This window comes from Bolinopsis microptera, chromosome 13 (assembly GCF_026151205.1).
Source record: "Bolinopsis microptera isolate Bmic1 chromosome 13, MBARI_Bmic_1.0, whole genome shotgun sequence".
Taxonomy (NCBI): Eukaryota; Metazoa; Ctenophora; class Tentaculata; order Lobata; family Bolinopsidae; genus Bolinopsis; species Bolinopsis microptera.
Genome location: NC_087084.1, coordinates 1,367,035 through 1,391,435, shown reverse-complemented (window position 1 = coordinate 1,391,435; position 24,401 = coordinate 1,367,035). Strand labels below are relative to the sequence as shown.

At 38.9% G+C, this 24,401-nt stretch overlaps 1 protein-coding gene across 1 annotated transcript in view; it reads left to right on the top strand.

Moving 5' to 3' along the window:
* LOC134825432 (MICAL-like protein 1) overlaps nucleotides 1-24,401 on the top strand; it is a 36,834-nt gene that overhangs the window by 10,486 nt on the left and 1,947 nt on the right. Inside the window, exons 3-18 of the mRNA XM_063837608.1 lie at nucleotides 186-328; nucleotides 12,876-12,993; nucleotides 13,237-13,412; nucleotides 13,672-13,756; nucleotides 16,692-16,786; nucleotides 17,223-17,276; nucleotides 17,675-17,790; nucleotides 18,017-18,125; nucleotides 18,367-18,509; nucleotides 18,682-18,781; nucleotides 19,171-20,955; nucleotides 22,004-22,167; nucleotides 22,763-22,891; nucleotides 23,392-23,554; nucleotides 24,053-24,143; nucleotides 24,280-24,397. Coding sequence (XP_063693678.1) covers nucleotides 186-328; nucleotides 12,876-12,993; nucleotides 13,237-13,412; nucleotides 13,672-13,756; nucleotides 16,692-16,786; nucleotides 17,223-17,276; nucleotides 17,675-17,790; nucleotides 18,017-18,125; nucleotides 18,367-18,509; nucleotides 18,682-18,781; nucleotides 19,171-20,955; nucleotides 22,004-22,167; nucleotides 22,763-22,891; nucleotides 23,392-23,554; nucleotides 24,053-24,143; nucleotides 24,280-24,388 — 3,580 coding nt within the window. The 3' untranslated portion in view covers nucleotides 24,389-24,397. The remainder of the gene's footprint in view (nucleotides 1-185; nucleotides 329-12,875; nucleotides 12,994-13,236; nucleotides 13,413-13,671; nucleotides 13,757-16,691; nucleotides 16,787-17,222; nucleotides 17,277-17,674; nucleotides 17,791-18,016; nucleotides 18,126-18,366; nucleotides 18,510-18,681; nucleotides 18,782-19,170; nucleotides 20,956-22,003; nucleotides 22,168-22,762; nucleotides 22,892-23,391; nucleotides 23,555-24,052; nucleotides 24,144-24,279; nucleotides 24,398-24,401) is intronic.

Genomic DNA, 24,401 nt, shown 5'->3' with positions numbered 1-24,401 from the left:
TCATGAGACTGTTAGTAGTACACACTAGTACTACTGTTAGTACTAAGTAGACCCTACTAGTTACTACTAGGGAGATACAGATATCTGTTAGTACACCCTACTTAGTAGTACTACTGTTAGTAGTAACCCTACTACCCCACTAGGGAGATATCATATAAATATTAATAATAATAATTACCCCTCAGTGAACAGATAATGAGAGAGATAGCAGCTATTGGAGCTGATTTCCGACAACTATCCAGCTTCACTGATGAAGGTCCTAACAACAACAATAACAACAACAGTTTCCAGGCTAACGATGTCAACTCTCACGAACACATATTGATAGGTCAGTGGTTGCTAGGTTACAGTTGCTAGGTTACAGTTTGCTAGGTTACAGTTTGCTAGGTTACAGTTTGCTAGGTTACAGTTGCTAGGTTAAAGTTGCTAGGTTAAAGTTGCTAGGTTACAGTTGCTAGGTTACAGTTGCTAGGTTACAGTTGCTAGGTTACAGTTGCTAGGGTACAGTTGCTAGGTTACAGTTGCTAGGTTACAGTTGCTAGGTTACAGTTGCTAGGTTACAGTTGCTAGGTTACAGTTGCTAGGTTACAGTTCATAGGTTAGTGGTTTTTGGTATGTTTTTAGTTTAGGTAAGCGCACTAAAGCGTAACTTTAAACGAACGCGAACGATCGAACAATTTTCAAACCGTTCAAATTTAAATGTGTTGTCCAATAGTTATTTTTGCTATTAATACAAAAGGTTAATGTTATAACGTTTCATTTTTTCAATCGGTTACTAGTTTCTTCAAGTCCATATTATCACGTGTCCTGCAATAGAATTTAAAACATTTCGCAACACTTCAGACTCACATTTACTGCAATCCCACGCCCACCTGCTTTCCCACACGTCATATAACTAACCAGTCCTGCCTGTTCACAAGTAATGCAGGTAGTGTACCTACTGTATAGCAAGTAATGCCACCAACTTCTAACATACTTTGAATCACTGTATTGTCTAGAGCACCAATAGAAAGGTGGGATAATTATGCCAATATACGTGAAGAGCATGCTATTATGATATAGCTGTTGTACTGATACAGTTTATAGATCACGCTGTTACATGTACACAGTGCCAACTTCTGCATTTCAATAAAGAGTTTATCAGCTTGTATCGTACATGAGATAATACGCTGTACGTGTATATGGCCCCCAGAATATAGGTGGCCCCCAAAATATAGGTCATGTTAGTGGATACAGTTCTAACCAAGATAAGCGATACTAATGGGATCTGTTACTGCTAGGTTGGAGTAAAGCATGTAACTAATGTTTCTGGATAAGAATTTTGGACCTACATGAGGTATTTTGGTATATTTGGTCATGACAGCGAAAGATTTAAACGATGTTGTCATTTTCTAGAGGAGTAAATATGGCGAAAAATTGTCATGACAAAAATCTGTCCAACACATGCCATTAAGACTACTGGTATGAGTATAAGTATTATTTTAAGCTATCTTTTCATCGAGACATCTGCAAACTGACAATTTGGAAAAAAGTTATGGCCACCACAATTTTACGGGCCCCCAGAATATAGGTCTATACGACCCCCAGAATATAGGTTGGTCAAAAACCCTGAACATGCCCAAAACCATGCTTTGGGATGCTCTACTTGTAGCTACTAGTCTCCTGAACCCACATATCAAGTTTTATCAAAATTGGATAAAAATTGGCCGAGTTATGGGATAAAAACAAAAACCATATGCCCATATTTGGGCATACGCACCAAATTTGATCGATTTTGGTCCATAAATTGGTCAAATATCAATATTTTTGAATGAAACCAACTTTATATGGAAGGTAAGCATATATACTACACATTCTCTATGATTATCAGCTCAATATCTACCTAACTGTGGATTCTGTGTTCAAATAATCGCAAAAAATGAACAAAATCGCCCATATCTCAAACTGACTTCGCTCAAAACAATAGAACTCAATAGGGTTAAAATATTTTCTCATGAAATTTTTAGAATCAACGTAGAATTGTCTCATGACCTTACGTTTTGGGGCAGAATTTTGAGTTAGGCCTTTAAAAAAATTTGGCGGCCAAAAATGTCTGATTTACAGTCATTGAGGTGCACATTGTATTGATACAGATAAAAACAGCCCCCCTCAATCATATCCAGGGACACTCCTTCAATCTTATTTAAGTATTTAGTTAAGATCCCTACTAAATGATTGCATGAAAGCTTTTTAACTAGTAAAATTAAAGATTTTACTCATTACGGGTATATGGCCCCCAGAATATAGGTTTTAAAAAAAAAATAGCGACCAAGATTCTGCATTTTCTCTGTCACCCTGAGCATTGAGGAATGTGGGGTAGTGATGAGAAACAGTTAAAGAAGATATGCTGAAGAGATGGCATCATCAAAATGTATGAAGATGGAGTATTTGAGGACGATTTTTGCATACCTATATTCTGGGGGCCGTAGTTTTTGGTTTTTTGCTATTAAGTATACTCTAAACCATTTCAATTTAGTATCTGGAGCGATTGGCATCATCAATACAGTCTCAGCAACATATTCTGACTGCATATAACTGTCTGTGACAATTTTAGAAAAACTTAGGAACAGATGTTTGGACCTATATTCTGGGGGCCCTGTTAAAAAATGGTATTTTTACAGGTGAAAAAAAAGTACACTTTAAAACCTAATAATTATTTTCAACTACCCAAGAAACATTTAAAGGGTTATTATGTACATATTTACACCCCTAAACATGCTTAGAAGTAGTTTTAACACCTGTTTCTAAGTGCTCAAAAAGCGACCTATATTCTGGGGGCCACACACCCGTAGAGCAAAACGAACAGAATTAACCACGTTATGACTTTATGAAGTTTTACTCTGCAACAATGAGCCATCCCCCTCTCCCCCCCCCCTTCCCCAAGGCCCCCCGCTATTATACCTTCATTTTAAATGGATGAGAGCTGTTATTGGGATTCAACATCTTGTGGCAACAGGCATGTAACTTGAATATATCACACTTTCAATGGTTAATTTCAAAAAAACGTTTAAACATTTAGTCTGAGACGAAACGGAATCTCGTTAGCTTTTCGTGTTAAAAGCGATTTCTCAACGGTTATCACCTCTCTAGATGATTCTTGAAACATTTGGACTTTATTGCATTTTTGAAATAAATGCAATAAGGGCGTTTTCGGCCGCACCCTTTTTCAGGGTTTCGCGGTCACTCGAATTCTTGTATTTCAGTCCAGGAAGGTCTTAAAAACTATTCCAGTACACCAAAATGTGCCTAATAGCCACATTTATATACAAATTATGAAGCAACATATATCTTAAAATGCTTCGTTTCGGAAATATGGCCGAAAAAACGGTTTTTGGCTTGACGCAGTTCATAATTTCCGTGATTTTTGGCATTTCCGCCTAGGAAGGTCGTAGAGACTATTCTGATACACTAAAATGTACATAATGGCCACATTTATATACAACTTATGAAGCAACATATACCCTAAAAGGCTTATTTTCGGCAATGTGGCTGAAAAACGGATTTTTGCCGAGCGAACAATGACAATATTCACAATTAATGGGCTATTGGACTGTTAACTAGAACGGTCTTAAAGACTCAGGAGCAACATAGTATTTGTCACAAGATGTAAGATGAGTCACTTTGTGTCCAGAAACACCTACAAAAATTGGAGAATGATCTACTTTATTGGGCATCTAGCTCTTAATCAGATTAATTAATTAATTAGTTAATGGGCCAGGCCAGCAGCATATTTGTGTCTTACGAAAGGGCGATTTTTCAAAATTACGGTTTCTTTAGTAAAGGTCAATGGGTCAGTTGCTAACAGTAAATTGTTTGCAATTGCCTACTCATGCATATCATGTACTCAAAAACGCTCACTTTAGGAGTGATTAGTTAATAAGTTTAACTACTGCATGATTTGTGAAAACTCTAACAATTTTTTATTGGCACCAATTTAGCCAAAATGTAATGACCAAAATTCAACTTTCTATTTATTCATGCCATGAATCTTAACCATGATATGTACTAAGAATACCGGACCTAAAATAATTCGGCACTGTTTCCGGGCCAGATTGTTGCTTGACCACTGACCAGTACTGACCAGTACTTCAGAATGACCCCATATCCTTTTTTCAGTCGCATAGATTTTCCCATCGTATGATAATGCGTGTCATTGACTGGCTAGTTCTTCTGTTATTACAGCAGTGAGCTGCCTCGAGATCTTATCTGGGGCATGGGCACAGACAGAACATTAGAACTGTAATTCTAGAACCTCAGATAAAGGTTACTTGGCAGAATAGCATTAGCAGGGTTCGAGATTTGACTGAGGGCATCCAGGTAACATACCAGGTTCATATCACCAGTTGAGGTGAATCTTAATTTCGGCATGCAATGCTTTATAAATTATAAGCTTATAGTAGGATCACGGGGTTTATATAATAGAAGGTTTCGAGATGCTGATTTGGCTATTTAGGTTTCACATGTGAAATTTTTCCAGCTGTGGGTAAAGTGGATTTTAGAGCGGGGGGTCTTAATGACCAAAATTTGAACGATCTCTTACTTACGGGACAATACGGGACAAGAGACGGATCTCGGGCCTAATAGCTGGAGTCTGCACCTAGATGGTCAACGTGAGGATAGTATGAGGATTTAGGATGCTCTGCCTGCCTTTCATAAGGTCTTGTAACCCCGAAAGCTGGTATATCTTATCTAAATTAACCTTGGTTACATCCCGTGCTGTTTCGAATATATAATTAGATTTATAGGTCCAATATCAAGCAAAAAGTCTGATCTCCGGTACTGATGTTACACTTACATGATCTCCGACGCGAGGATCACCGAACTCCGATCTTAAAGTTGAATCTCAGAGCCAAAAAGAGGAACCTGAGCCTCGGTTCCTCTCTTTGAGAGTCAAACAGGAAATTCGGTGTTATCAACTCAAAGTCGGATTCGTAGCACAATTTAAAACCATAGAATAAAAATCTTAATGAATTTCCCGACATCCTAAAATTAATATCAGGTCACATTCGATTCAGTGGCCCAAACTCCAGTAGGTTACAAGACTTAAGTTCAAGTCGAGGAACACTTTGATTAAGCATGATCCTTGTCTAGTTGGAATTTTCGCATATCATGCAGTAGTTATCTACTAATCACTCCTAAACTGAGCGTTTTAGAGTCGAATCTCGAACCCTGCCATTCGGCCAAGTAATCTTAATCTGAAGTTCTAGAATTATAGTTCTAATGTTCTAGTACTAATGTGTTAGTGCCCTAGATAAGAGGGGGGGGGTCAACCTCATTTCACCTCATGAGGCCAGCCAAAAAAGGCAAAATTGGGATGAGGTAAAATGAGGTAAAATGAGGTAAATAAATTTAGTTTTCTAAGCCTTTTTTTAGAGACAAAAAAGGTTTATTCGAAGTCATTATACTATAATTCGAGGCTGTGCATGGTCTCCCATGATATTTAATGGTTTATTAGGGGTGATGTGGTCCCTGGGAAGGGGCATTCCCAGTTTAACCTACTTGCTCTCCAAACTTGGGGTAAATAAAACTTCGCATTATAATTGGGCAATTCCACGTAGTGTAATTCACACTTTGCACAAAATTTAGCTTTTAATTGCATGCTAGTTGTAGGCTAACATTAGCAGCATGATAATATAAAGTCAGAATGAAGTTTAAACGTTTGTGATGATGTGGCAACAAAAGTTTAATGTCTATCTCTTATACTTTTTATGTGAGCAGCATTTTAAAAAGTAGGCGTTATTCACAGGCATAATTTGGTGTTTTAGAAATCTTGCCTTAAAATTGCAATTCGTGCCCCAGTGTAATAGCAGAAGTTACAATAAGGCTTGATCACAATAAAGTACACATTTTTTCAACTTCCTATGTTCTTCCTAACATAAATTTGTGGAATGTGTGTAGTACAGGGACAATATAGGAAGTAAACGTTATTCACATTTGGACGTAGTGTAACTCACACTCTGCCCAGTTGCTCTGTTTGTGCGTTGTATTGATGTTTGCTTGTTCTTAATTTGGTTGCTGCTATTGTAAAATGGTGAAGTAGACTGACTATTACTGATTTTAAATTAAATTGACTACTAATTGGTCCAATTAGATACTGGTAATGGTGTAGATTACACCCTACTGCCATACCACAGTGGTCCGGGCGCCCATGCGAGGTAGACATAAGACATAGGCATGACTAAGGGGTATGATATACCACAAAACATGTATTCTAGGGGTATCTTGCCCCAAAATAACGTTTAAAAAGGTTTTTAGAGTGATTAAATGGATATTTGACCTCAAATATTAATTTTACCTCATTTTTTGTCAAAAATTGCGTTTTTTGGCAATTTTTTGCCATTTTTTAGGACAAACTACAAAAATAAGTTGCAAATTAACTTTGGTAAGCATCTATAAGTTGATCTATCTGTAAGTATAGGACATTTAGAGTAATCCTAGAAAAACGTACAGTGTAATATTGTGGCATGATTTTTTTATGATATCTCAAAGGTTCATGATTAGACAGAAATTGGGTGAAATTTATAACTTTTTGAATCCATTTTTTGACCATTTTATCACTTATATCAATTCTAAACTACTTCTTTGTGTTTTTAATGTGAAGAGGTCATCAAGAGCTTCAATTTGATACCTCTATACACGGTTTTTGATAAAAATTAGAATTTTTTGGGGCAAAAACACTGCTCTTTTGAGCAAAATTTAGTTACGTGACAAGAAAATAAGGTAATTTTAGCCCCAAATTGCTGATATTTTCTGAAAATAAGCCTTTAAATTACTCAAATAAGTGTTCCCAGACCTAACAATGACTATAAAACACTTTCAAATCAATTTTGATGTCCTAATCCATTTAAAAATCATTATTTTTGCGATTTAAGGTCTAAAAGTGGCACATTTTGCCCTGGCGGAACCCTAATTTCGATTAAATTACCAATACTTTCAGGCAGTTGTTGAAAATAGGTCCCTGGAATTGCCCTGGAAGTATTGAAAGTACAATTTATTTCACAACAAAGCATTTAAACCACTTGTTTTATTAATTTTCCGCTGTGTAAATTACACTACCAAGCTGTGAATTACGCTACCTGTGAATCACACTACCCCTACTTTTTGCACTTCCAGTGTGACAAAACGAATGAAATTTTCTGACCTTTATAGATGACTAAAGTTGCCGTTAGAGAGAGAGTTACGAATCAAACAGACTTATAGTGTAGCCACAGTAAAACATTTTTCACTATTTGGTAGCGTTATTCACACGCGAGGAGGAAAAATTTGATCATAAGACACTCAAAAAGTAAAGAAATTTGGCCCTCAAAATTAGGCTTGCCTTCTATCTGAAGCCCACTAGGTTGATATACAGGATAAAATATTGAATTCTACGATTAATAAAGCTCCCTAAAATCTTTCGGAAAATAACTGGATATTCACACTAAAGATACACTAAATTTAAGCCAACTTTGCTGCGCTACAGTTTTTAAACTAGGCTAGATATCAACAAACGGTTTTTTGCCCCTGAAAATATGGTCAAATATCTTAAAGATTTTCTATCTCTCCCAAACCACCTCCAAACTTTATTATTTTGTTACTGGTTACCGTTATCGTGGAATTGCCCAATTATTATTTATGAAAAGAAAATTGAACATTTCAATTTCCATGATCCATTAGGATATTGTAAATAGCACTTGCTAAGTTTTGTAAAGGAATTAGCAATAACTTTAGTGTCACTTTGGCAGTTGCCAATTTATGGTGATATTTCCGCATTGCATGACATGGACCATTTAAATAATATCTTAATTTGATATTGCGATTATCAAGTCACTCTGAAACAAATTGTGTCTAACTAGACCAAATGTAAACAACAGTTGTGCATGGAACTGGATTGGATATCTACATGAATTTAGTCGAAATTGCATAGTGGAAGGTAATTTTATAATAAATTACTCATATAAACTCATACTTCATACAATTCTAAGTTCTTATGTACATGTTCAATGTTCATGATTCGCTGTAGAATAAAGGGCGGTTCACAAAACCACCTTTCGTTTAAATAATTAGATATCACCTCTAATTAGTTGCTCTATAGGGTCGGGAACAACCAAAAAATTATTTGTGTCTCTACGGTTTCGTATAATACTGACTTGGGCCACGCCCATATTTTTCACCAATTTTTAACAGGTAAAATTCTCTAAATCGTCAATTTAGTCACGAAGGATTATGGAAGGAGTTCTAAATATGTGCTCCTCTAATATAAACAGTAGGAAATGGTTAACTTTAGTCGAGGTTTCAGGTCTCTACAATGTCGGGAAGTTCCTGCAGGAATTTGCGCATTGCGCTGAAGCGCAAGATTCACAGCGCCAAAAGCGAAGGTCGTAGAGACATGAGACCTTGACTAAAGTTAACCATTTCATACCATTGCTATAAGAGTATGCCACTTTCAGAGTCCTGAACACACTCCTACAGCTCTTAATCGTCAATTATATGAATTTTACCTGTTAAAATATATCATTTTTAACTGATATCAATTTAGTTTAACACTGTTAATTTTTTAAAAAAACATAATACTTCACACCAAACTAACGCACAATATGATAATATAAAAAAGGAAGGTTTTCCTTGGATTCCAAATTCAACTTTGATTATATCCTGGCACTGATTATCATTTCTCGATTGTTCTCCATTTTCCAATGCAGTCAGCAAGTTTCAATTAAGGTAGACTAGGTTTTCGAATCTTCATAATATTATGTTCAGAAGGGGCTGTTACCAGAGGAATATCTACTTGGAACAAGGGAATTAATGAGGTCTTCATTTATTTCTTCATAACTCGTCAGTGACAGTCCGGACAGGATGAGCATTGACGAGATCCACTGATTACTTCATAGCTCGTCATTGATAGGATCAGTATTAAATGAGGTCGAATGATTACTTCATAGCTGGTCACTAACTGGATCAGCATAACATGACTAACAACTAACGAGGTCCAGTGATCTCTTGCTGATACGTCAAGACAAGATCAGTAAATAGCTAAAAATATCGAAAAAAATTAGCTTAGAAATTACAGAGTACAAATGCCTTCTTCACAACTAACTCTTCGGCCTCATCTTTTTAAATCACTCATTCCCTCTGAAACAAGATAATGCTTAGGACTAGGAGGAACTTAGTTAACTTCTTGTATGATTCAATAAGAGGAAAATTCCTTAGTAAGCTAACATTCTTTTGTAGGATGTTACCACTTATCATATCTGTTATCCAGCATAATCCCACAACTAGACCCTCTTATTCTTGAGTCTTGACAATGACAGTAGCAATGTACACTATTTTGATGCTCGATCCAGGTCTCCAAGAAAACCTTCCTTTTTATATTCTCATATTGTGTGTTAGTTTAGTGTGAAGTATTATTTTTTCTTTAAAACTAACAGTGTTTTAAAACTAAAATGATATCAGTAAAAGAAGATATATTTTAACAGGTAAAATTCATATAATTGACGATTAAGAGATATGGGAGTGTGTTCAGGACTCTGAAAGTGGCATACTCTTATAGCAATGGTATGAAATGGTTAACTTTAGTCAAGGTCTCATGTCTCTACGACCTTCGCTTTTTGCGCTGTGAATCTTGCGCTTCAAGCGCAATGCACAAATTCCTGCAGGAACTTCCCGACATTGTAGAGACCTGAGACCTCGACTAAAGTTAATCATTTCCTACTGTTTATATTAGAGGAGCACACATTTAGAACTCCTTCCATAATCCTTCGTGACTAAATTGACGATTTAGAGAATTTTACCTGTTAAAATTTTTGCCGAGATTTACCTCATTTTACCTCATGAGGCCAGCCAAAAAAGGCAAAATTGGGATGAGGTAAAATGAGGTAAAATGAGGTTGACCCCCCCCCCCCCCCCCCCATAAGATCTCGAGGCAGCTGTAATAACAAAAGAGCTAGCCAGTAACCACTTGATTAAAAACGAGCAAATGACACACATTATCATACGATGGTAAAATCTATGCGAACCAAACCACTGCGGTATTATTAAACTGCGGCCAACAGATCTCAAACCAGGGATTACAGACCAATATTGGTCGAGACAGCGAAATCAATCATAATTTTAAAGTGGGGTACTGGTCAGCGGTCGAGCAACAATCTGGACCAGATCCAGTGCTGATTTATTTTAGGTCCGGTATAGTATTCTTGGTACATATATCATGGTTTCATGGCATAAATAAATAAAAAGTTTGAAGTTGAATTTTGGTCTGGCACATATTATATTTAAAAATTAAATTGGTACCTAGGAAAAATTGTTGGAGTTTTCACAAATCATGTAGTAGTTATTTACTAATGACTCTTAAAGTGAGCGTTTTTGAGTACATGATGTGTATGAGTCGCCAATTGCGACCAATTCGCTGTTAGCTGCCAACCCTTTGACCTTTACTAAAGAAACCGTAATTTTGAAAAATCGCCCTTTCGTAAGACACAAATATGCTGCTGGCCTGGCCCATTAAGAGAGATGCCCAATAAAGTAGATCATTCTCTAATTTTTGTAGGTGTCTGGACACAAAGTGACTCATCTTACATCTTGTGACAAATGCTATGTTGCTCATGAGTCTTTAAGACCGTTCTAGTTAACAGTCCAATAGCCCATTTGTGAATATTGTCATTTTTTGCTCGGCAAAAATCCGTTTTTCAGCCACATTTCCGAAAATAAGCCTTTTAGGGTATATGTTGCTTCATAAGTTGTATATAAATGTGGCCATTATGTACATTTTAGTGTATCAGAATAGTCTCTACGACCTTCTTAGGCGGAAATGCCAAAAATCACGGAAATTATGAACTGCGTCAAGCCAAAAACCGTTTTTCGGCCATATTTCCGAAACGAAGCATTTTAAGATATATGTTGCTTCATAACTTGTATATAAATGTGGCTATTAGGCACATTTTGGTGTATCGGAATAGTCTTTAAGACCTTCCTGGACTGAAATACAAAAATTCGAGTGACCGCGAAACCCTGAAAAAGGGTGCGGCCGAAAACGCCCTTATTGCATTTATTTCAAAAATGCAATAAAGTCCAAATGTTTTAAGAATCATCTAGAGAAGTGATAACCGTTGAGAAATCGCTTTTAACACGAAAAGCTAACGAGATAGCCTTTTAGAACGGTTGGGATCCGACTAATTTTAAAACTTTACTTTGTAGAATACCAATAGCTAGGTTAAGGACAGCAAACATTTCATATTATCTTATTATGTGTCTTTATATCATATAATTAGTATATGATCTACAAAGCTATCATTTTGTCATGCTAGGTGAATTGTTCATTATTTTTTCTAAATCAATTTTATTTTTGATCCAGAGTATCTTTGATTGACTTACGTATTTATTCGGTTATTATTAAAATGAAAACACATCTGACTGACAACATATTGTTTGAAAAGCATTAATATACAGTATACACTCTACTATACTACTACTTATACTACTACTACTACTATATTACTACTACTATATTACTACTACTATACTACTACTATACACTCTACTATACTACTACTACTACTATACACTCTACAGCTAGAAAGGCTGGCACAGTGATTTAAAGATGGAAACCTTGTAATGCTTTTACATTGTACATGATATAACATAATAGAAGAGACACTGTAAAATTAAAGTTGTTGTGCCCAAAGAAAAGCATTATCCGATACGATATATTATGTATAAAATATGTGCAAAGTTCACTCGAATGACACATCAGCACTGTGTTTTTGACAATTCATATATATATGGATTGTATGCAGATTCATTCGTCTCACATTGTCGAATCATGATTCGTATCCAATTGTGAAATTCTGGTGTTATGGGTGCCTATGTAATGTACTGTCCAATGTTTTCAAAAATACCATGTTATTTTTCTGCAAAAGCCAACCTTAAAACTTGATACATTTTGTTACCCCCGCCCCCCACACTCCCCCGTCAGCTCCACCCCCCCCCCCCCCCCCCCCCCCCCGTCAGCTCCACCCCCCCCCCCCACTCCAAGTGTCATGAAACACCTTGAGAACAGTTGAAACGCCCTTTTTACCGCGCTTTCTCAATTTAACGTTACATTTTACAACATCCTCTCCTCCTATCCAGCCAATATTTTAACGAACTAATTCTGCAAGATCCATTATAGTCTTCCTGACGTGGCAATAACGGATACATGTACTTAGAGGCAAGGAGGTTTATGGTCAAAACGATATAGTACCACTTTCTACCATTACCAGTTACCACGGTTACGAAGGTAGAAAATCCAGAAATTAAGAGTGCGTGTGTAAGCCTGTAAGACAGTTACGCTGTGTCTGCATAACTGCTGTTCCAGTATGAACAATTTGCCTCTAATCGAGTTTTGCTGTAATATGCTATAAGTTCTTTTAAGGCTTGAACTGTTTGACCCCCGTGACGATGCTATGTCTACAGGTTGTGTTTTACACGGCCTATCGGTAGTTGCAGCTTGCATTCAGCAGATGTTGCGACACAAATATCATTATCACCCCTGGCTTGCTTATGTGTTGGTGCAACCCTTTTCATATCACGAGACATCAAATGTTAAGACCACTTGAGAAGTGTAAAGGTCGCTAAAAGTAGACTAAACGGAACGCGCGATATATGTTGGTTCAGGTTGAGCGGAGCGCATTAGATCTTGCATACCGCGCGCGCTGGTGCTACGCGCAGCATGTTTCAAATTAATTAGACAAATTAATTAATGAAATCGGATACAGACAGCTGCCCCATATTGCCAAGTGCAAAAGGGGGCTAAAAATACATGTACAGTGTACACTAATTATTTCTTTCCTAATTGTACTAATCTCACAAATGTATTTCAGCTTGGGCCAGTAAGGAAACAGACAGTTATAAAGACATAGCTATCGTAGATCTGAAAGATTCGTGGGGTGACGGCAAGGCTTTCTGTGCTATCATCCACAAATACTGCCCTGAATTAATGTGAGTGTCATTTGGTATCCCAGGAATTCGCGTGTTTGTGATGTAATGTATTTGTGTGTGAGGGCTCAAAGTGCAAGGAATTCTGCACTGTTATGATTGAATTAATAGGGAATTGAGAAATGCAATAAAACTCGGGGAAACCCCCCCCCCCCCCCCCCCCCCCCCCTCTGAGCATTTCCTTACATAAAAACATTCATATTGATCAGCTTGAACCAAGAGACTTAAACTTTACGAATATTTCAGTAAGATGGGTCAGCTGAACGACCCGTACTCTAACGTTAAGCAAGCAACTAAAGCAGCTGTAGAACTTGGCTTGATGCCAAGTATTGACCCTATTGATTTCCACAAGAGGCGGCTGGATAAGCTTAGTATTATCACATTCGTGGATCAACTTTACCAGAACTTCAAGAACGCTGAGCGTGAGTGACTTTTATTAGAATAGGTTCAAGATTACTTCTTCTTCCACAACGATTGAATTTAATGATAAGCTAGCTGTTAGGTTTTTTAAAATTTATTTGACGTTATGACAGTCTAACTTTAAACTTACGATCTATTTGTGGTGTCACAGAAACTATACCACTCATTTTGTACTATTTCTCTAAAACTTACGATCTATTTGTGGTGTCACAGGCACTATACCACTCATTTTCTACTATTTCTCTAAGACATTACTCGCAGCACAAGCAGTATCGCTCATGAAACACAAAGAGCTGAAGAAGTCGCCGGAACACAAACGAACCACACCCTCTGTCTTAACAAACAGGTTAGAAATAGTAAATTGTGGAGGGGTGAGCTATAGTTACAGTTGCTAGGTTACAGTCGCTAGGTTAAAGTTGCTAGGTTACAGTTGCTAGGTTGCAGTTGCTAGGTTACAGTTGCTAGGTTAAAGTTGCTAGGTTACAGTTGCTAGGTTACAGTTGCCGGAACACAAACGAACCACGCCCTCAGTCTTAACAAACAGGTTAGTAATAGTAAATTGTGGAGAGGAATACAAGGAATACAAGGAATACAAGGAATACAAGGAATACAAGGAATACAAGGAATACAAGGAATACAAATTTAAAATCTTAAGCTACAATAGTAACTGTTAAGATAATAACAATATCATAAGATTTGAATGAGGTGAGCTTTAACAACTTAGTGATGCTGATCTGTAATTAGTATATATGGTTTGGTGTTTACCTTCCCAGTAACCAAATTGACAAAACTAAATAGTTAGTGAGCCAGTATTGCAACCAATTTCAAATTACTCGTTGTCACACGTCCGTAAGCCTCTGTCTCCAAACTAATGACAATATATCGTCCAAGATAATATGTTAAAACTCTCTCAAAGTTGCAGTTCTCTTTGACACCAGACAAACATGGTACACGAAACGACAATAAATCATATTCCTGGTTCGTGTTCGTGTTTTCAACTGCTTTGATTTCCAGAAGTTCAACCTGCAGCATAATAACTGAATTTTGTGATCTAATATTCCTCTAATATTCCCCTAATATTCCTCCCCATCTTGCATTGCCCGCCTGTAGTCTGGTTCGAAAAAACAAAAGTTTTGCTGAAACCGCTTTCGTTGAACGTTTCAACTCAAATTCTGATCTATCCTAATAAAGCTGTTATATTTCATTGGTAATGTTTTGTTGTAAGTCCAATTATAAGATATTATGGTCACTAGTCTATTTGATGTGGTGTTGTTAGGGGCGCCGACAACAGATATGGTGCAAGTGAATTTGTTGCTTTGTCAACAATTTATCGAATCTAAAATTCTGATGGAACTCTTTGTAAAGCATAAAAGCCGTATTTTTGATCGAACGGTTTAATTAGATACGAATCGATCGGTTTCCTGCTAGTGTTTATTAGCATTTTTTAAGTGACAGTAAAAATTATTGGCGATTCTCTGTGATGGCACACCCGCTCAATTTCTTTAAAAATCTTGTGGAAAGGTCCTGAGGGTATGAAAGTAACTCCATTCGAATCTGTATTTTGGACGCTGATTCCGAATGAGCTGTACAGCAAGGGGGAATGATCCCGCTGGTGATTCAGCGCTATCGCCAGAGATAACCAAATAGTGTACACATTATTTTATAGCGAAAAGATCTGGAGAAGCGGGCCAATCTGCAAGTCTACTTTCTTGCATACACATTAATACTGTCATTAATACTGTCATTAATACTGTCATTGCCGCACCCCTGTCATGTTACAGTTATTATAGCAGGTTAGTTACTGACTTTATTAAAACTAATTAGCTCGTGTTGAATTGGAGCTAACTGCACACTGCCATATATGGGTATGTAACCATAGTGACACTGCCATATAAGGTAATGATGAATTTGTGCTAGACTGTACTACAGATTTAACATCACTGCACCACTCTGCATTTCAATATTAATATTCCATTTTCCGTTTGCAAGATAAATTAGTGGCGAATTACAGTTTTTGCTCAGCAGTCAGCACCGCAATATTCTCTGAGAGTAAATCTAATATGAAACGCTTACGTACTAGACCACTAGACTGGTCGAAGCAATCGATACAGTATACAATGTCTACAGTACACTATTATATTTAGTGGAGTAGTAGTTAATATAAAGGTGCTCATTTCCGGGTGCTTCAACCAGATTTCCTTAAACCAGATCTTCTTTGTTTGTACCGACACTCTTGCTGTTATATACATTTGACCGTTCCTCTGACTTTGTCTCTTTATTTGCCCCATACATTAGTTAGCCACAGAAGTTAATAAAACAAGCAGTACTTGATTCATACTTAAAACTTAGAGTTGTACAAAAATACCTTTCGTTTGTTTTGTAGAAAATTCTTCTATTCGCCTTGTCCTTGTTTTTATCTTGTCCGGGTTACTAAATGAAACTTCTCTAAGCTAGTTACAATTCAGATATACCATCTAGTGAGTGATGTACACATATTTGAGTTGTTTGTCGCAACACAACATGTCTTACTTGTCACCTATCTTTATACACGCTGTTAAGCTGAGGTAAGTTATACTGTGACACCCCCTCTCCCCCCTGCCCCCCTACCCCCCTACCCCCTCCCCCCTGCCCGCCCCTGCCCCCCCCCCCCCCAATACTGTGACACCCCTGCCCCCCTCCCCCCCCCATCCCCCAATACTGTGACCCTCTGCCCACCAATACTGTGACACCCCCTGCCCCCCTGATCCCTTCCCCCCTCCCCCCCCCCCCCCCTAAAACGTGTACAAAACTGTTTCAAAGGTTCAGTACTTAACAAATTGTCTCTATGCCTTTAAAAATGGCTAAAAAACAGGTATTACAGCGACAGACTAAACCAAATAAAGAAAGGCAAAACTGGGTCTGTGCCAGGCCAAAATATGTTTTTTGCCTTCAAAACGTTTCACTAGAAATTAACCCCGCCGAACTTCAATATGTAACGAACTAGAGTCGAGGTAGCGTACATACTACATAGGTATTAGGTGACTGACGATGAGTATCTGTAATAAATGAATGGGGGCCGGGGGGCAACCTATTATCCTCTCCGAGTCCGAGTTCAAAATAGGTATAAACTATTGGTATTTTTGGGGTTCCCCCTCTTCCCCCAAATAATCTTGACATGAAAAGTAACAGAGTACTGACATATTATGACAGACCCTTCTGGAAAGTCTGAAATAATCGTTCATTACTCAAGTCTTGCGATAGTTTCAGTGGTAACAAGTTTCAAAACTGTCTCGTTATTTCAGGAAAGTAGAGCTGGATGAAACGGAGGAAGAGAAACGGAGAAAAGACATGATAGCAAGAGGAAAACTCAGAGCAAGCAGGAGGAGACCAAACAGACGTAAGTGTAAGGGTTAATTAAGTGTTTTTTAATTAGGGTAAGTGTTTTTTAATTAGGCTATTAGGGTAAGTGTTTTATTAGGGTAAGTGTTTTTAATTAGGGTAAGTGTTCTTTAATTAGGATAAGTGTTTTTTAATTATGGTAAGTGTTTTTTAATTAGGGTAAGTGTTTTTAATTAGGGTAAGTGTTTTTTAATTAGGGTAAGTGTTTTTAATTAGGGTAAGTGTTTTTTAATTAGGGTAAGTGTTTTTAATTAGGGTAAGTGTTTTTTAATTAGGGTAAGTGTTTTTAATTAGGGTAAGTGTTTTTTAATGGGCTGTTTAGTGTTTACATAAGACCATTTTACCTAAATTACACTTATTTTAAATGGCTATGATCTGCAGTTTTCCAACTCTACTCTCAACAGAGATGCTAACTAAGTGAAACACTATTTCAGTGGATAAGAGTAACACTTCTCTAGACACCGCTAAATCTCCTATACCAACTCCCGGTAAGAGAAAGGTTCTATTTACACTCATTAATCGTCAATTATATTAACATCGTGGTACATATTACATGTGTTAAACACGTGGTACATATTACATGTGGTACACACGTGGTACATATTACATGTGGTACACACGTGGTACATATTACATGTGGTAAACACGTGGTACATATTACATGTGGTAAACACGTGGTACATATTACATGTGGTAAACACGTGTTACATATTACATGTGGTAAACACGTGGTACATATTACATGTGGTAAACACGTGTTACATATTACATGTGGTAAACACGTGGTACATATTAGGCCCCCCCCCCCCCCCCCCCCCCCCTTTTAGTATCACCGTTAACACACGAATAACTCTTCAATAATTTATAATACTACTCTTTTTATCAGTACCAGAAGTAGTGACCCCCACTAAACCAGTTCTCCAGGAGACCCCTCCTGCTGCGTCCCCGGGAGGGTCTGTTACAGGAAGTTCTGGAATCATCCAGGATAGTCCCACCCACCTGGTCAGTCTGCTTCTAGAATATTCTTCTGATTTACCACAAACCCTCAAATTTGGTGTAGTTATTGTCTCCTTCTTGCAAACAAAAGAGATTGTATGAAATTAACTTATATGACAGTTACACCGAGAATGAAATCAGTCACTCAATCACGGAAGAATGACCAAGATGTTTTATATCACTTAGTGAATCTAGTGTATATAGATGTATCACTTAGTCCGTGTCTCTACAGGTGAAGTGTAACGTGACGTCATCATTTGAAGCTGACGTCTTTGTTTCGTCATCAGGAGGACTTGATCCTGATGAGCTTATGAAGGAGTTCCAGCGACAATCTCCTGCAGGTAGGTTATCTCCCTCCCCCGGCCCCCCTCCTCGGCCCCCCTCCACTCCCCCCTCCCCCTCCCCCCTCCCCCCTCCACCCTCCCCTCCCCCCTCCCCGGCACCCCTCCCCGGCCCCCCTCCCTGCCCCCTCATTATACTACTGTTACCTACCTACAAAACATTGAAATTAAACAATCTGCGCGCATTAATGGTGGATTTAATGAACACCTCAATGATTTACATCTCTACTTATTTTGACAGTTTCACCGAGACCAAGTGAAGTCGACCTACTGAACTCCGCAGAAGTAGAGTCCTACCAGCCGGAACTAGTGGACCAGCAAGTAATTGACGCTATAGTGGGTGCTGGGTCACTCAGGTCACTGGAGTCTGGGGGTAGACTCTCGGTATGTCTTATTTAGAACAAAATAAAGTTACGTAACCTAAACTACAAAATGAAAACTTACCGAGTTAGTAGACCCAGTTTGTGATAGGGTGAATCACGTGTTTCAAGAAGTGATGTACTCAGTAAAGTTACGTAAAGATGATTAAATATTATGAAAATTACAATTTGTTCAGAGCGAGAAGATTTCCCTGAAGTCAGACGAATCAGCAGATGCTATCATGGAGTCTCTAGAGAGAGAGGTTATACATTCTCCTACAAGCATCAGGATCTCAGGTATATACAAATATTATACATTATACATTATAATACATTATACATTATACATTATACATTATACATTATACATTATATATTCTCCTACCTGCATCAGGATCTCAGGTATAGACACAAATATACTATACAGTACATTATATTGACATGTGGTACACCCTGTATATAATATACTACATCTCCATTGTTTCTAGCCAGGGTTGTGATTCAACTGAATGTCCGATATCAGGATTTAGCTTTCTATCGATAATCTAGTCTATGTATTATGGATTAAAGTTTGAGACTAGAACAATTCACCATTGTAGGAATATCGTCATTATACATTATACATTATACATTATACATTATACATTATACATTATACATTATACATTATACATTATACATTGCAGGAATATCGTCTACGTCAGAAGAAGCTGCAATAGATCCGACAGCTCTCTCGATAAAACTGAACGAAAGTAAAGACGAAGCTGCTGCCTTTAGAGAATCTATCCTCTCCGACAAAGATGAGCCTGAGACCGCAGAACCAGAGCCTATCACAGAGGTTACACCAGAACCTGAGTCAGTAGCTGAGCCTGAGGTGGACGATATGCAGTCTGATTTTGATGAGCTGATAAAGATAAAGTTTTCGTTAGAGGAGCCCGCTACACCTAAAGTAGAGAAACCTAAAGTAGAGGAACCTCTGCCAGCAGAAGAGACAGAGCACGTAGAGACTGACATAGAAGCTGAGATAGCAGAGTTAGAGATCCAGCTGAACTCTAACTTCAACTTTAAACCTGAAATAAAACAACCAGACTCTCCTCCAGAACCCTCGCCTGTTAAAGAAACCCCACCAGCAGTAGCTCCAGAAGAACCCTCAGCTCCAGAGGAACCAGCACTTCTTCAGCCCACACCGCCCACAACCCCGCCCAGATCTAAACGAGCCTCCTCTCTCCGTGATAAGATTAGAGGTCTCCACAGTGCCCGGGAGAAGCTGATGTCAGCCTGTCCTTCTCCCACTATATCTGAGGACAGCAACAAATCCTCCAAACCACCTGTTCTACCCAAACCTGTTGGCAGGTCTCTTAGCATGGAGAAGGTGAGCATGCTCAGATCTAGCTCCCAGGAGAGTGTAAAGTCCAGAGCGAGTTCACGGTCAGACTCACTATCAATACAGGAGTCTGAAGAGAGCGTCTCTAAACCAGTGGTTACTACACCTGCTGTGTCTCTGGAGCTCCTAGCTCAGGAGACCCCACCTGCTGTGTCTCTGGAGCTCCTAGCTCAGGAGACCCCACCTGCTGTGTCTCTGGAGCTCCTAGCTCAGGAGACCCCACCTGCTGTGTCTCTGGAGTTCCTAGCTCAGGAGACCCCACCTGCTGTGTCTCTGGAGCTCCTAGCTCAGGAGACCCCACCTGCTGTGTCTCTGGAGTTCCTAGCTCAGGAGACCCCACCTGCTGTGTCTCTGGAGTTCCTAGCTCAGGAGACCCCACCTGCTGTGTCTCTGGAGCTCCTAGCTCAGGAGACCCCACCTGCTGTGTCTCTGGAGTTCCTAGCTCAGGAGACCCCACCTGCTGTGTCTCTGGAGCTCCTAGCTCAGGAGACCCCACCTGCTGTGTCTCTGGAGCTCCTAGCTCAGGAGACCCCACCTGAATCTCCTGAAACTGTTCAGGATGATTTAATACCTAGTGTATCTGTCGAGAAGGAAATAGTTATAGAGCAGCCTACTACTGAGGTTAAGGAGATAGCTGAACCTCCAGCTGATGAAGTAGCACCGAGAATAGCTCCTGAGGAAGTAGCACCGAGAATAGCTCCTGTAGAACTAGGATCAGAGTGCGACTTGGAACAAGTGGAGGTTGCCATGCAGTCCCCTGGGGAAGTGCAAGAGTTCCCTCTTTTCGTCGATACACCTGAGCAAACAACACCTGAGCAAACAACACCTGAGCAAACAACACCAGAACCTACACTTGATGAACAACCTGAACAACCCGAGCATGTGATTGAGGAACCAACACCTCCCAGCCCTCGTAAGCCAGCTGGCAAGGAAATACAATCTTTAACAGAGCTCATCTCCTCCTTTTCCCCCAAGACAGAAGCGGAAACTTCATTTGAGGAGACTACAACTAGCACGTCACGAGCGGAGTCTCCTTCAGTCGAGATGCATGCGGAGGAACCAGCTTGCAATGCAGCAGGAAGTCTAGGTAACTAATTATTGTGTATTTAAAATGCGGAAACAATGCGGAAACAATGCAGATTTTTAGTTGATTCAAACCATTCGCAAAGTGTTTTCTTTTGGTACTGATTTTTGAAAAATCAGGGGAAATTAGTTCCGGCAATATTTGTAAAGAATCACTACATGCAATAATATAGGTGGCAAAATAAAGCTATAAAGATTCCGTTGCCGGACTATTCGTTAAACGTCAAACTAAACAGTACCAGTTACTACTGGTTACTACTGGTTACTACTGGTTACTACTGGTTACTATAGTTGCGTCTTCAGCCAGACTATCTCTAAGTTAACCTGTATAAATGTAGTGTTGTTATCAAGTGTTGAGGTACAGTGTCACTTATCTACACGTCAGGTGACATATCACCATGGTCACGTGACACATCACCATAGCAACCCACCAATACCCGCCCTGGCTTCCCGTTCAATAGGATCACTGACTTTACACTGCTCATATACACTAACCAATCATGTGCCTGTATTCACGTCACGTGATCCACATGAGGCCAATGAAGAATAGGGTTAATATTATGCAGCTGCCAGCTGCAGTACACAGTAAGCTCGAGAATCATACATTTCCTTTTTGTAAATCTAGTGTATTTGTATGTAATTTTATCTGCGCAATGTTCAGAACTAGCAGCTAGTTTAACATTTGAACCTGTATAGTTGTAGTTACAAGCCATGTTCTCTTGTGTTAGAGGTTTGCAAGTTTTATCATTAATTAGACTTACTGATTGTGAATACAATCTGGGGTTATTCAGAAATTCCGCATAATTATACATTATACATTATATACACCCGACCACTGAACAGTATGTTTATCTGTTAAAATGGTACTTATTCCATATCACGTTACGTGTACACTGTACCGTGATTTTACTGTTCTTTCTACATCCGGTGTATTATAGTAGTATATACACACGTGTGTATCGTGCTCTTAGTTCTAAAACTATAAGATTTATTTCACTATTGATATCTAGATATCTGACGTCTGTACGTGTTATAATGTAACATCCCCTCAGCGAACTCAGTGACCTCAGTTAACTCTGAACCGCCGCCTCCACCGACCCCTGCACCGTTAGCGCTGATGATGGGACCCCCTGGGGAAGATGATATGAGCCCTGTGGAAGAGGATGACAGTGAGGAGGAGACTAACCAACTCAATCAGAGCACCCTTGATAAACAGGTGATTTTACAGGAGTTATAATATAGTATAATATATATTATAATATATAATATTATATATAACATAGTAAGTGATTGTACGCTTATTTTGTACAGAATTCAATGTCTTTGTAGGGATCCGGTTTTATCACAATTATTTCAATGCTGTTAGATACCTAGCGTTTTCTGCAAAAGTTCACGTACGTAAACGTACTTATCAATAATTCTTACGTATTTCTGGGGAAGATCAGTTTGGTTCCCTAGTTTTGCCACTGATCAATTTGCGCTGTCTTTGAAAGGTTTCCGTTTGCAAGAGATTAAAACTCCGTACACTTGTGCGTAGTTATATTTGTAAGTTAATAATTTAGTTAAATGGCAAATAATAGTGAAAGAGTTAATATTAATTGTTCGTGGTGTAACCGCGGCGAAATTCTTGTTATGAATAAAACCCGGCAATGAAGTTTTTGATATTTAGTTATTTTTTAGGGAAAGATTAGACTTGGGCGTTGTTTTTTAACTATCCCTTGTTTAGAACTTTGATTTAATAATAAAAACCGGCCTTGTAACAACATCTCCTCTGCACTCTGTTGTAAAGTTGTAACAATCCCCGTCTGTAGGACCTACAAGACGTGAGGAACTACATGAGTGAGTGTCATGCCCGGATAACCCACCACAACGCTAAGTTAGACAAGCGAGCTAAAGTGCTGGAAAAGGAACTCAGAGTCGCCATGGACTCTCAGAATCACGTTCGTTTATTACTTAGCTTACTAAACAACTCTACTTCATCTACTTCATCTACTTCTTCTACTTCATCTACTTCATCTACTTCATATACTTCATCTACTTCATCTACTTTATCTACTTCATATACTTCTTCTACTTCATCTACTTCATCTACTTCATCTACTTCTTCTACTTCATCTACTTCATCTACTTCATCTACTTCATCTACTTCATATACTTCTTCTACTTCATCTACTTTATCTACTTCTTCTACTTCATCTACTTCATATACTTCGTCTACTTCATCTACTTCTTCTACTTCTTCTACTTCATCTACTTCATCTACTTCATCTACTTCATCTACTTCATCTACTTCATCTACTCCATCTACTTCATCTACTTCATCTACTTCATCTACTTTGTCTACTTCGTCTAGTTTCAGAAGACACGATTAAGCAGCAATTATTTCTAGAATTTCACGTTTGCACTGCTGACTATTTGCCACTAATTTCCACCTCATCAGGAACTAGAGCAGAAGCTGTTAAAGTCCTGGCTCCACCTGGTACACGAGCGGAACACTCTGGTGAGGAAACAGGACGATCTAAACTCTCTGCAGAACGAGGAGGACCTAGAGGAGAGGTGCTGTGTTGTGCTCAAGGAGATGAGGAGATATCAGAACATGCGCGGTAAGTGAGGGGAGGGAGGGAGGGAGGGAGGGAGGGAGGGAGGGAGGGAGGGAGGGAGGGAGGGAGGGAGGGAGGGAGGGAGGGAGGGAGAGAGGGAGGGAGGGAGGGAGAGAGGGAGGGAGGGAGAGAGGGAGGGAGGGAGAGAGGGAGGGAGGGAGGGAGGGAGGGAGGGAGGGAGGGAGGGAGGGAGGGAGGGAGGGAGGGAGAGAGGGAGGGAGGGAGAGAGGGAGGGAGGGAGGGAGGGAGGGAGGGAGGGAGGGAGGGAGGGAGGGAGGGGGAGGTAAATATTAATACATTTAATAATTCACTATTCAATAGATTAACAATATAGAACTACTTACTTAAGAGCTAGGTGTTTTGTTTTATTATTGGCGATATACACAGTTTAACTTGAACCATAATGATGTTATAAATCATGATGAGAATACTGTAACTGATACTGGGACAATATTATCTAATTAATTAATTAATTAATTAATATTATCTAATTCGTTTCAGACACGACTAAAACAGTACATGACGTGGAACGAGAAGAACAGCTAGAGGAAGAGTATCGGGATATTCTTAAGAAGCGGGAGCTCTTGCTCAGGTAAACACTAAACATTATCACGAAATTATTTTTGATTTTTCATTTGATTGAACTATGATTGCGTCCAAATTCTATCTTACTTGAGCTATTAATACTTGCTACAATTGTTGCGTTAATGTCTATTGACCCGTCACAGGATACGAGACGATATCAACACAGTGTCTATGGAAGAGGAAGCTGAGTTCCGCTCTGTAATAGAGAAACCGAAACTTCTCCAAGATCAATCCTCCTGTAAAGTCTCGTGAGGAAAAAAAGTGA